The 13073-nt window shown below is 34.0% G+C and overlaps 1 protein-coding gene and 2 long non-coding RNA genes across 9 annotated transcripts; all 3 read right to left on the bottom strand.

Annotated features, from left to right (window-relative positions):
• Nucleotides 1-3119: 3119 nt before the first annotated feature.
• LOC109156952 lies at nucleotides 3120-3806 on the bottom strand. 2 transcript variants are annotated; one of them, XR_002050136.1, is made up of 2 exons: nucleotides 3677-3806; nucleotides 3120-3607 (listed from the first exon to the last, which is right to left on the bottom strand). It is a non-coding gene; the product is annotated as an uncharacterized LOC109156952 (long non-coding RNA). The 2 variants fall into 2 exon arrangements; XR_002050137.1 differs by having other exon boundaries at nucleotides 3120-3578.
• Nucleotides 3807-4945: 1139 nt separating this feature from the next.
• LOC109156951 lies at nucleotides 4946-7480 on the bottom strand. 4 transcript variants are annotated; one of them, XR_002050134.1, is made up of 5 exons: nucleotides 6991-7478; nucleotides 5851-6824; nucleotides 5466-5636; nucleotides 5300-5396; nucleotides 4946-5165 (listed from the first exon to the last, which is right to left on the bottom strand). It is a non-coding gene; the product is annotated as an uncharacterized LOC109156951 (long non-coding RNA). The 4 variants fall into 4 exon arrangements; XR_002050135.1 differs by having other exon boundaries at nucleotides 4946-5396; nucleotides 5466-5731; nucleotides 5851-5897; nucleotides 6720-6824; nucleotides 6991-7470; XR_002050133.1 differs by having other exon boundaries at nucleotides 4946-5396; nucleotides 5466-5731; nucleotides 6991-7480.
• Nucleotides 7481-9765: 2285 nt separating this feature from the next.
• Nucleotides 9766-12724, bottom strand: LOC109156950 (putative cysteine-rich receptor-like protein kinase 12). 3 transcript variants are annotated; one of them, XM_019304832.1, is made up of 9 exons: nucleotides 12710-12724; nucleotides 12276-12541; nucleotides 11977-12187; nucleotides 11663-11888; nucleotides 11274-11430; nucleotides 10959-11184; nucleotides 10722-10860; nucleotides 10498-10625; nucleotides 9777-9949 (listed from the first exon to the last, which is right to left on the bottom strand). In XM_019304832.1, exons 2-7 carry the CDS (start codon nucleotides 12465-12467, stop codon nucleotides 10823-10825), a joined length of 1050 nt encoding a protein of 349 aa, XP_019160377.1. In that variant the 5' UTR covers nucleotides 12468-12541; nucleotides 12710-12724; the 3' UTR covers nucleotides 9777-9949; nucleotides 10498-10625; nucleotides 10722-10822. The 3 variants fall into 3 exon arrangements, with proteins under 3 accessions (XP_019160376.1, XP_019160377.1, XP_019160378.1); XM_019304833.1 differs by having other exon boundaries at nucleotides 9777-9938; XM_019304831.1 differs by having other exon boundaries at nucleotides 9766-10625.
• Between the last annotated feature and the right edge of the window lie 349 nt (nucleotides 12725-13073).

Genomic DNA, 13073 nt, shown 5'->3' with positions numbered 1-13073 from the left:
GTACTCTTTTCCTCACTAGTTTTCTCCCATTGGGTTTTTCTAGTGTGATTTTTAACGAGGCATGTGTATGATATAGTAATGACAATGGAAAAGGTTGCAAAATAATTGCTTAAATGGACAAACCCCAAAATCCTGAAGATTATGCAGTTTGCGCCCTGAAGGCTTATGGTTGTACTCTTTTTCCCTTAACTAAGTTTTTCCCACAGGGTTTTCTTAAGTTAAGGTTTTTAATGAGGCGACCAATACAATATATGTTTTTATATATATCATGTACTCTTTTCTTCAACTAGGTTTTTTCCCACGTGGTTTTCCTAGTGAAGTTTTTAATGAGGCATGAATGTATGCTATCCATATACCTTGTACTCTTTTCTTGTCTAGGTTTTTCCCACTGGGTTTTCCTAGCAAGTTTGTTATTAAAGCAAGATTGTGGACAAATAATGTCCAAGGGGGAGTGTTATAAATATTTCATTCATTATGGACATTATTGTTGGTTTGTAACATATGTAACAGTTATGTCATTTAGTATAATACTTAATGATTGTACATGTATATATATTCAGATATTGAAATAACAGATGGAGGGGTCTCTCTGGCTTATTGTGTTCTTTATCTCTTCTCTATCTTCTTTATCTAAATTCCATTGATCAATATGTTTGAGCTAATAAACATATTACAACAGTTATTGAGTTAATTCCACCAAAATCGTTTATCTTGTCAATTTCAAATTTAGTCCCAGACTATCGCATTTGTCATTTAACAATCTAGACGTACTATTATTTTTTGAACACTTTAGTTCTTCAATTCTTATAACTTTTCATATTTTTAGTAAGGGTATTTTTTTCTTTATATATATATATATATATATATATATATATATATATATATATATATATATATATATATATATATATATATATATATATATATATATATATATATATATATATATATATATATATATATATATATATATTGGTTTCAATCGGTTTAATTGGTTTAAGACTTTGGGTAACTTTTGATTTTTAGTAATCATATTTTTCAATCGATTTTTAGTAAAGTCCTAAACCAATTAAACCGGTTGAAATATGCAGGGACTGAGAGGACATGAAGTCTCAAAGATAAGTCACTTAACATTTGAGTAACTTCACTAATTGTTGACTTATCTTCAACATTTTCTTGAACACACAGCAACGCAATATGGATGCATTTTGTTATATCATCCACTGGACTTGACACACCTCTCAGCATTGGATCTATCATATTTGAAGAGACCCATCTTTCCAATGTGTCCAAGCCTATAAGAACAATCACAAGTTGTTTATGTTAATTAATTTGTCACTCGTACGCAAGTCGATATTGATATTCAATTCATACTTACATAGCTTATAATTAAGGTCTAAGTCATGTTCAAAAGTAGTATTCTTTTGACCACTTATAATTTCCAGGACTAACACACCAAAATTATATACGTCTGATTTAACAGAAAATTGGCCATGCATTGCATACTCTTCTGGTGCCAAATATCCGCTGCAATGTGAAGTGGTTAAATGCGTTCGTTACTCTTAGTAAGTGAACTAATTAAATTACTTTGTGATGCATTAGTATCAAGGGAACAAATTGGAAGACATGTTTGAGATGTATTACCAAATAAAAAATTGTCAAGACTGCCATTGGGAACAAATTCAAATACCAAAAGCACTTATTTTCCTTCCAAGCTAAAACTATGCAAGAAGCCTGACCAAATTCCTGTGTTGAAACTTGACCATTAAAGCGACCTCATTTTTAAATTCTTGACTGCCTCCCTTTAAATTTTGAGACAACCTCTTCACAACAACTTGTTGTCGGTCTCTAAATGTACCCTAAATTATTCCCGAATAAATATTAAAAAGAAAATCAACTATTGAGTTATAGAAAAACAAAAGTGTATTATATTTATTTATATCTCTATGCTGAGACATAGAACATGGGATACAAACAAAGAGCTTAAAGAAGACAGAAGGAAGCAAGAAATCATATCCAGAAGTTTTTTTAATTCTTGTATACAATACTAAAACGTTAATAACCATATTAAAGTAAATGCTAAATTTATCTTGTATACAATACTAAAATCTCCTACTCCTATTAGATTTGTGTGGGAGAAGTTATTTGTTGCATTATGAATAATGATGAAATCATACTCCACAGACTCCTCCGCAAAACTAATTTCTTTCGAATCAGCTTCACACAGAAACCAAGAATGATCTTTTGAGATTCAAAAGGGGTGTCAAAGTGGCCGAAATCCGCGGGTTAGGGCTGCAGAAAATTATGCCCGTGAAAATGCCGGCCTAACGGGCTTGGACCGCGAAGGGTCAGAGCTCGTGCGGGTTGCGGGCTACACTGCGGGCCAAGCCATATTAAAAAAAAAAAAATTATTATCTTAATTCTTAGGCATTTTGTACTCCTTAGCCCTAAATGATTTAATAATTCCTAATTCTTAATTCAATAATTCTTAATCCCTAATTCCTTAGGTAGTCTGTAGGCTAAATCCCAAATTCTTAATTCAATAATTCCTAGATCCAGCAAACTCCCACTACACCAAATATGACATTTAGCGGCGGTTTTTTTTACGTTTAACGGCGGTTACTGAAGCGTGTCTAAATAGTGTGTCGCGAAACATTTAGAGGCAGTTTTCTACAACCGCGGGAATTCATGGGAAACTTATTTAGCGGCGGTTTTGAATGCATTTAGCGACGGTTACAAACCGCCGCTAAATAAATCTATTTATTTTCATTTGCTTTTAGTGGCGGTTTTGAAACCGCTGCTAAATAAATCTATTTATTTTCATTTGTTTAACCGCCGCTAAATAAATCTATTTATTTTCGTTTGCTTTTAGCGGCGGTTTTGAAACCGCCACTACATAAATCTATTTATTTTCATTTGCTTTTAGCGGCGGTTTTGTAACTGCCACTAAATAAATCTATTTAATTGTATCCTTAAATTTTAATGGCAGTTATTAAGTGTCGCTAAATGTTTTATAATTATATTATTATATTTTTATAATAATCATTTAATTATATTTCTTCAAAAATCTTTATATTCAAATGCGTATAATCACAAATAAACTCTATATACACATTTAATTAAAAAGAAAATTAATTGTAACTAATATTATTTGTCAAATAATAACATTTAATAGTATTCAACAGTATTCAAAGAAGTTGGTTCCTCATCTTAGATAGTTCAAAACACAATTCTTCAAATACACGAAGCTGAGCAGATGCAGGAAGCATGGCATAGAGAGGTACTGTTGTTCACTGGTAAATTTTTCTCCATTCTCGCTATGTCTTGAACATTTGTGGTTGCTCCTAAAGCTGAACACATGCCATTGGTGGAGAAAAATGAGCACATATAGGAGCAATAGTGACAGGATCAACTTCTCTTCCAGTAGTCCTTTTTCCCAGAAGCAATGTAGGTCAGCATTTCTCTGTAAGCATCCATCAACTTCTCTTCATATTTGGAGGTCGGAGGCTGACGGTCGGCGGTGGATGGCGAGGCTGGAGGGTAGCGTTTGGCGGTCCTAACGGTTGTGGACGGCGAGGCTGAGGGAGACTCAGAGAGTCGGAGCATTCTATTTCAGTACAAGTTTTGAGATTTCAGAATTAATAACTTATTGAAGAGTGGAGAAGAGATTAAATACCTTAGAGAGGAGTCATGGCGTGGCTACAATTGATTCTTCTTTTGAATGAAGGACTCAATAACCCTAATCTAAATCAATGGCGGACTGTCTTGGAAGAAGGCAACGGAAGAAGGCGACGGAAGAATGCAACCAGGGGCGGAGGGACATGGTGGCTACAGGGGGCTTGGCCCCCCTCAAAAAAAAAAAAAAATTTATTAATATTAGTAGGGGTAGATGATTTAGTTTTTAGAGAAACATGGTAACTGGGGCCTTGGGCCTTTGCCTCCCTAAAAAAAATTATTAATAATATATTACTTTTTAGCCATCCATCCCACCAAAGTATGGATTGTTATGCCGTGAAATCGTGTCCACCTTGCAAGGTGAATACGGTTCTATGTTTATAATTATTAAACTCTATGTTCATAATTATAAAGCTCTGTATTCATAATTTTTGAATTTTATATTCACAATTATTGAACTCTATATTCACAATTACAAAACTCTATATTCATAATTACTGAATTCTATGTTCATAATTATAAAACTTTATGTTCATAATTTTTTAACTTCATATTCACAATTATTGAACTCTATATTCACAATTACAGAACTCTATGTTCATAATTATAGAACTCTATGTTCATAATTTTTGAACTATATATTCATAATTATAAACAATTTTGGAACTGTGTCCACCTTGCAAGACGGATACGGTTCCACGTCATAATTTGCCCCAAAGTATCTACACTCTCCAAACAAAAACTTCCAGACTAAGATTCAAAATCTTATTTGATTCGCAATTAATATGATTTCTTCTTCTTGAACATACACAATCACACATTTGCTAACAGGCTCCAAATTTCTTCTTGAAATATGTATAAGCCAAAAATATGGCTTATACATATTTCTTATTCTTTTTTTTTTTTTTGGTTTCCCAAATTCTTAATGATTGTTTGTTAGTATACAGTGAAAAACAAATTGCAAAACAATTTAGTATAGATTCAATTATAGACAATTTTTGTGACATGCAAAAAAGACGTTATAAATTTTAGTAGATTTGTAACATAATAATGTATTTTGGAATAGGTTAAATGAATATTAATGTATTTTATTATTCTCTCTTAAATTGTCATTGGGCCCCCGCAACAAACAATCCTGGCTCCGCCCCTGAATGCAACAAAAGACCTGATTGAAGTCTCCAGTGTGATAAAGACAACTGCCAGTAGGCTATAGGCACTTGTGGTTGTACGATGATATGGGCCACAAACAACAATCATTTTTGTAAAAAACTTCAGTTCAAAATCAAATCATATATAGTCAATTTTTTTTTTAATCTATGCAACTATATAAGAGTTAATAATTCATGAAAATTGAAAAACAATCTTATATACCATTGTTACAAAATTCAAGGCATCTTCCAGCTTCCCTTTGTCAAGAGCAATCTTTTGTCAAGAGCAATCTTAGAGGACTCCAGTAAGGTTCGACCATAAGCAAAAGAGCATACAACATGCTGTGAAGATCATTTTGATGAACAATATTCTTCTGTTTTCACTACTTAAAAATACTAATGCCAGCAGAATATCAAAGAATTTTATAAGCTAAACTGATTAAACAAAATTATAAGCTAAGTGAAAGAAACCTTACTTTACACAAATTAAGGCACTAAACTGATGACATCAGTTTCACAAAATGGATTTGAACTTTCCACGTCATAATCTCTGGAAACCAACTCTATCCCAACCTATGAAGAAAAAAAATTCAATAGTTATTCACAAAAGCTAAAGAATAAATCAGCTAGTTGTGATACTACCTTGTGACAGAGTCCACGAAGAATTGACAATTTTCTCAAGCATCATTCAGATTCCAACCAAATCTTTTCAAAAGAAATTCACTTAACCATTGGAACTTGAGAATGAATTTAGTCATCACTCAATTTCTCTTCTCTGGGGCTTCCATCCTCCCTTTGGTTCAAAATTGTGAACTGAAAGACATACATTATCTTACTATCTTTTGATGTGTAGGTTGACGATGGCCGTTTACCACATTGATAGATTGATATCATGCTAGCTTATATATCTAAATTATGAAAGAAACCAATGAAATGTTGAGAATGAATCATGATCTGCAAATTATATTTTTATCAGAACAAAACTTGACACTACTTAATACTTATACATACAGAGAGCCATTATTACCTTGGCAGATTGATCAGCAGCCTTGCATGCTTCAATATATGGTTGCTCTATGTCAAAACTATTCCATTAATAAAAAGTAATAAACCAAAATAATCTGAAAAACAGTTTCTCAAAACTACCAAACTCAAGAAGGTCCACAATTTATGCATGTCTAAATATTCTTAAAATTAAAATGATTCCAAAGACATGAGGAAATATTAATGTAAAAAGGTCCACATTATCTTATAACTTATAAGCATGTATGGTCTAGCTTTAAATGAAAGATGATTATAAAACAGTAATCAGAGACGAATAATTAGTAAAAATATATACTAAGAGACAGAACTTGCTCACTTTCTTAGTAATATTCATTTTATCCTTAGTTATTTTAACCTTCATTATTGTAGCCTTCACTCTCTTAACTAGACTTAATTATCTTTCTCTTATCCCCTGTTAATCTGTTATCCTTCTTAGTTCAAGAAAAATATAGTCACATTTTATCCTTAGTTATTTTAACCTTCATTATTTCAGTCTTCATTATCTTTTAACTAGTTTTATCCTTCTTAGTTCAAGAGATTAAAAAAAAGGTCACATTTTATTCAAGATAAATAAAGATACAAACCCTAAATGTGATTAGATTTTAGGAAAATTTTGAAAACACAAAATATAATTCCCTTCCAAGAAATTAAATGTAACTCTAAATCAGTATGTGCAACTAGAAAGTTCTTCCAACAAATTCATGGACAATAAAGAAACATACTAAGTTCATGAAGCATAAAGAAACAAACACAGGAATTTCCAAACCAAAACATTTATTACACACCACAGCCAAACTATTTTCCTATTGACACAAAAATAATTAACAAGGGCAAATAAAATAAGAACAGTACATGGATATATTGGCGACAGAATACTTGACGATGGTGCCCGGTGACAGAGTGATTGACGACAGCGTTAGATGTGATTGTCAAGGAAAATCAGTGAAGAAGTGAAAACTGAGAAAGTGAGAAAGTGAGAAAGTGAGAAAGTGAGAAGGGTGTAAGGTAGGGCATAATATATATTTATACTAATATGTAAAATAAAAAACCAAAACAAAACAAAACAATTGAATTGCATCGTGAATTTTTTTCCGACGAAAACTTCCAACATACAGTACAATACCAGTTATCAGGCCGCCGGCAGAATTCCTTGACAGTTCATCGGAATTCAGAAATGACCGGAAATGAATCGAAGCAGCTTATCACTGGTAACCTCTCAGAAAACTAGAAACACCCCCCTTCGTCCCCTTCGTCCAGAGGCGGAGTTCTCGACTTCTCGACGCCTCGCCGGCGCTGTCGCAACGGAGGGCGGAGGCGGAGACCAGAGACTGAAAATCACACGGGCAGTCGCAGTGCAACGAACTAGCGGAGAGTGGAACTGGAAATTGCAAGCGAGCAGCTAGGGATTTTAGATTTTTAGGGATTCAATGTCTCATGTCTAAATAAGGTTATGGAAGAAAAAAGTGTTAAGGATTGAATTGGAGAACGGCAGACTGGCGGAGAGTTGTGACTTGCCAGGCTTTTAGAGTCGGAATTTTTTTTAAACACTTAAATAGCGGCGGTTACTGAAACCGCCTCAAAATATTCATTTAGCGGTATGTTGCTAAACATTGAATTTGTTGTAGTGTCCCGTCTTCGTCTTGCCTCCAACTCCAGCAAACAATTACAGAATTACTAAATCGCCTCCAACTCCAGCGAACAATTACTAAATCGATCACCTTCAACTCCAGCAAACATACATATTTATATATGTATTATACACAGACGGAGAGATTTGGACATTGAATCCTAACTTTGAAACAGTGTGTCGTTAAGAGGGAAAACCTAAAGCCGAGAGAGAAACAGAGTGTGTCGTTGAACCCTAGCTCCGATCACCCTTGTGCTCAACACGCGGTATCGATCGTGGAGATTTGGGCGAGGTTGATGGGTTTTATGGAAGTTTCTGGTGCATTGAGGTGTATCATACACTGAGGATGCGAAAGAATGACCAATAAATAGCGATATTATTGCCAACGATTTTAACATGTTTATAAGTTTATGTACTATTCAATTTTTTTAAAAAAATTAAGTGATGGCTCGCGGGCCAGTCCGCGAAACCCGCAAGCCGCGAGCCCGCATGAACGCGGGCTTGGGCTATGTAGTTTCAAGCTCGCGGGCTTCGCGGGTCCGTCCGTAAAAACCCGCCAAATAAAAACTCGCGGTGGGACGGGCTGGCCGGCATTAACACCCCAAGATTCAACGCACAACAAGTAATTATGAATCTTAATAAACAATAAAACATGTTTTAAAGTCAGGGGTATTAACAATTAGGCTGCAATTTGAAGTGTTATTGGTGCTTACAGTTTTCATAACATTTGGGCTTCAATTTCTTCATTTTTCTTAAGATTATTCTCTCTGTATGTCAATTTAGAGAGTCTAAATAAAATTATATTTTTTACTTAGGATCTTAATTGTGTTATCCGTTTAATTTAGGGAGTTAATTTAGTCTTTTTTTTTTTTACATTATTCAATAATAAAGTGCACCCTAGGAACACATTTTGTATATTATTTATGAGGTTCTATGTATGTGTTCCTCCTTTTGAAAAGACGAATTCTTTAACATACTTGTAACTTTCAAGCTAAGAGTGATACATATAACATAGTGTGGAGCTAAATACACCTCATTCAAACGTGATTTTTATCTCGCACATTAAATATCTCGCACATGGGCTTCAAAATTCAAATGTGATTTTTATTTTTATCTGTTTCTCTTCTTGAGACGCATAGGATTTCTGATTTGAGTAGAACCGGGTCGGCCCGTTAAAATTGCCGGTTGACCCGTAACTTGGCTACTTTGGTCTTATATATTCTTTGAGCTGAAAGTCTCAAGTTCGTTGGTTGTGGGAATGGCTGGGGCGCGCACTTGCTTGCTGTTCGCCCGGGTTCGATTCCTGTCACGGATTATTATTGGTGTGATGCACTGCTACTGTGTCAACTCATTCTTCTATTGGTCGTCTGATTTGGGTTTTGCAAATCGGGCCTTGTCGACTGACTTTATTGGCAATTGGTCGTCTGATTTGGGTTTTGCAAATCGGGCCTTGTCGACTGACTTTATTGGCAAATTATGCTATGCGCAGTCGTTTAACTGGAAACGACGCTGTTTTAACTAAAAAGAAAAAAATTGTTTGAAACGGCGTTAACGGCATATTCGTTATGAAATTATGAATATACAGTTATGACATTATGAATGTACAGTTATAGAATTATGAATGTATAGTTATGGAATTATGAACATAGAGCTTCGAAAATTATGAATGTTCGGTATGGAATTATGAATATACAGTATGGAATTATGAATGTACAGTTATGGAATTATGAATGTACAGTTATGAAATTATGAACATAGAACTCTGACATTATGAACATAGAGCTTCGAAAATTATGAATTTACAGTTATTGAATTATGAATGTACAGTTACGGAATTATGAATGTACAGTTATGGAATTATGAATGTACAGTTATGAAATTATGACTGTACAGTTATGAAATTATGAACACAAAGCTGTGAATATATGCTCCTATAACGAAGCGGTCTGAAATTAAATTAAAAAAAAAAAAAAAAAAAAAAAAAAGATAACGGTGCCTGACGGCACCGTTACCGTGCCCATGATGCACGCTGGGCACGAGTCCACAACATAACGATCCGACTTTATTTGATGCTTCATTTGGGCATGGTTTAATTAAATTTTTCTCATTAGTGGTATGCTACAATTGGGCTTGGTTTAATTTAAATTACTCATTTAATTATTCGGCTTTTATTTTCATTCTTGCTTTTGTATTTGTTATCAGGGGTGGTATGCCCCGATGTAACTTATACGAACGGATCTTCTGCTTTTATTTATATTTTCTGAAAATACATCTCATTTATCAAGATAATGAGTACAATCTATAAAACAGGACACAATCAAGCTGTTACAAACTACTAATTGAATACCAAATCCGTATGCAGATTAAACAAAGCAACCAATGAACGTTCTCAACATTGGATCTATCACATTTGAAACAAACCCGCATTTCCAATCACTCCGAGCCTGTAACAACACTATATTCACAAGCTAAGTTATTTAATTTATGTCAATATATATATATAAGCAAGTAGATATCTAGAACTAATTCTAGATATCTTCTTGCATTGACCTACTACTTTCCTAATTCTGGGCTAGTGATATGTAGAAATCTCCATTTCACTCCATGCGAGCGAAGAACATCTAAGCTTAAGATTTCTTCCTCTCATTTTGAATCTGAGTATTGTGCTTTGCAAGCTCCACTCAAATTGATGGAGGCAGGTTCTTGGTTCTCAAATCGTAGTTCTGAGGCTGATGTTTTAGAAACTTCAACCTCAGTGGCTCAGAACATGGGCAATCTGTTGTCTTTTTACACAAAACTTCGGTTACGATTAGTTTTTGGGAACAATATCTTTGAATTTATAGACAAAATGAGGTAGGTTCTTAAGCTTTTCGCCAGATTCTTCGGTACTAACAAACCCACTTCTTTCTTTGGCGATGCAAAAATTTCATAGATTCGGACAATGGCAGATGAACTACCTTGGCCAGATAAGTCATTGCACCAGGTTTAATTCAGATTAATTACCTCCTCTGCTCTTCATTATTTATTATGATGCTTTGCAAATTGTACTCAAATTGAGGCCTGTTCTTCATATTCAATTCCTTCGCAGGGTTTACACCTGGACTCTCAGAAACATCCTCATCCTCAAACTCCTGATAACAACAAAATATTAGAAAACATATTGGTTTTTTTTTAAGGGAAAACATATTGTTAATAGTATATAATCTTAAATTAATTACATAGTACACCTCTTCTTAAAAGTCATAATTGTCCTAGGGTTGCAATTCAGAGGTTAGGTCCTTATCTGGTTTGTCCAACAGCTCAGGAAATAAACTGTCACCAAGGTCTTTCATAGATTCTTCATTTTGGAAACGGGTATTCTTCTCTCTGATAATAATTTTATACAAATATCAGAATTCAAAAACAATAGAAAACCGAATGCAATTGCAACCACAGTTTGGAAGCTATTTATCTGGGATACTCACCAATACTAAGATGTAGAGGGGCTGAGGGTATTGGAAGGCTCACAGATGATAAGTTACTTAACATTTGAACAACTTCACCCATTGTTGGTCTATCTTTAGCATTTCCTTGAACACACAACAATGCAACTTGGATGCATTTAATTATATCATCCAATGGACTTGATATACCCGTCAACATTGGATCTATTACATTTAAAGAAGACCCTTTTGACCATTCTATCCAAACCTGTAAAAACAGGTATTAGTCGCATGCCATTTATGACAATTCAATTTGTTACTTATATGCATCTCTATACTTATAATATTCATACTTACATAGCATGAAAGGTATGCGAAATGATCCTCCGAACTTGCCAAGGGTCTATCAAATCTTTGTCCACTTATAATTTCCAGGATTAACACTCCAAGACTATATACGTCTGATTTAACAGATAATTCACATCGGAGAACATATTCTGGTGCCTCATATCTACTGCAATGCGAAATAGATAAACGTGTTATGTTAAAAACGAAATATTGAGCTAATAAAGAGTGTATATTTATAACATCATAGATAAGCTAATAATTAACTAAATCTCAACAAATATAACAACTTGATAGCATTGTAATCTTCAACATGTTACTCCAATAAGTTGACTAATCAAATTACTTTGCAATGCATCATATTCCACCTCTAGATTAAATATTTAGTAAGTAGTACTTACACAGTTTTCGACCCAAATTCATATCCAATGTAATCTTTGTCCAAAGCAAACCGAGCCATGTGAAAATTTTTAATTTTTGGGTTTAAATCTTCATCCAGCAAAATGTTTCTAGCATTGAGATTGCGATGTAGACGAGTGTCTTCGTGCAAAAAAACAAGCCCTTTGCCTATTCTTTCTATTATTTTGTAGCGTCTCCCCCAATCCAAATATCCACGTTTTACCGGATCTGCATGTCAACATTTAACAAATAACATAAGGTTTCAAATTCCTAAACCAAACTAAAAGCCCAGTTTAAATGTTTAATAAATATTTACCAAATAAAAAGTTTTCAAGGTTGCCATTTGGACAAAATTCATAGACAAGAATACTTTCTCCTCCTTCTTGGCAGCAATAACCAAGTAGCCTCACAAAATTATTGTGTTGAACACTAGCTATTAAAGTCACTGCATTTTGAAATTCTTGAGCTCGCCCTTCATATTTCTTAAGCCTCTTCACAGCAACTTGTATTCCATTTTTAAGTTTTCCCTGAATCATTCCAGATTTAATATAAATAACATTGAGTTATTGAAATTTTAAATTTTTATTAAATTGTAACCATTAATGTTAAATTTACCTTGTATACTGGCCCCAATATCCCTCCTCCTAACCTGTTTGCTTCAGAGAAGTTCTTTGTTGCATTTTGTATGGTAATCAATTTATATTCTAGAAGAGACTCCACAGGACTAATTTCAACACTTGAGCTAGATTCTTCCAAAGCTTCATAACCTTTGGGCTTCCATAAAAATTTTCTTTTCAGGGAATCCATAAGAAGAAATTACCTGGCGCCAAGGCGGCTGTGAAGAAGCGTTCGCGGCTGTGGGAGCTTTTCGCAACTGAGGGCTGTGGAATGGGAAATTAAACCAAAACATATACTAATTAAATAGAGTCCATACGGCATTTCAAAAAAAAAAAAAAAATTAAACCAAAACATATACCAAATTCCTTGCATTCAAAAAAAAATATACCAAATTCCTTGGCGGAAAAATAATGTAAAAGTCAAACACTAACCTACTCTAGAAACTCCATGGATATTTTTTGTTGAACTTTTTGTTCTTGCTAGCTGTCGCTATTGACAAGTCTCATTTCTTTTCAAAACGTTGAATTCCAAACCCTTGTTATTCTTGTCTTTGCTAGCTGCCGCTATTGACAAGTCTCATTTTTTTTTCAAAACGTTGAATTTCAAACCCTTGCCATTTTTGTCCTTGCTAGCTGCCGCTATTGACAAGTCTCATTTTTTTTCAAAACGTTGAATTCCAAACCCTTGTTATTCTTGTCCTTGCTAGCTGCCGCTATTAACAAGTCTCATTTAAACGGATGTGTATTATCAACAATTTTTCACTTTTGTCAATATTTTATGACAAATCTCACATAT

Source organism: Ipomoea nil, unplaced genomic scaffold, assembly GCF_001879475.1.
Source record: "Ipomoea nil cultivar Tokyo-kokei standard unplaced genomic scaffold, Asagao_1.1 scaffold2760, whole genome shotgun sequence".
Lineage (NCBI taxonomy): Eukaryota > Viridiplantae > Streptophyta > Magnoliopsida > Solanales > Convolvulaceae > Ipomoea > Ipomoea nil.
The sequence above is the reverse complement of the archived record's forward strand: the minus strand, read 5'-3'. Positions and strand labels throughout refer to the sequence as shown.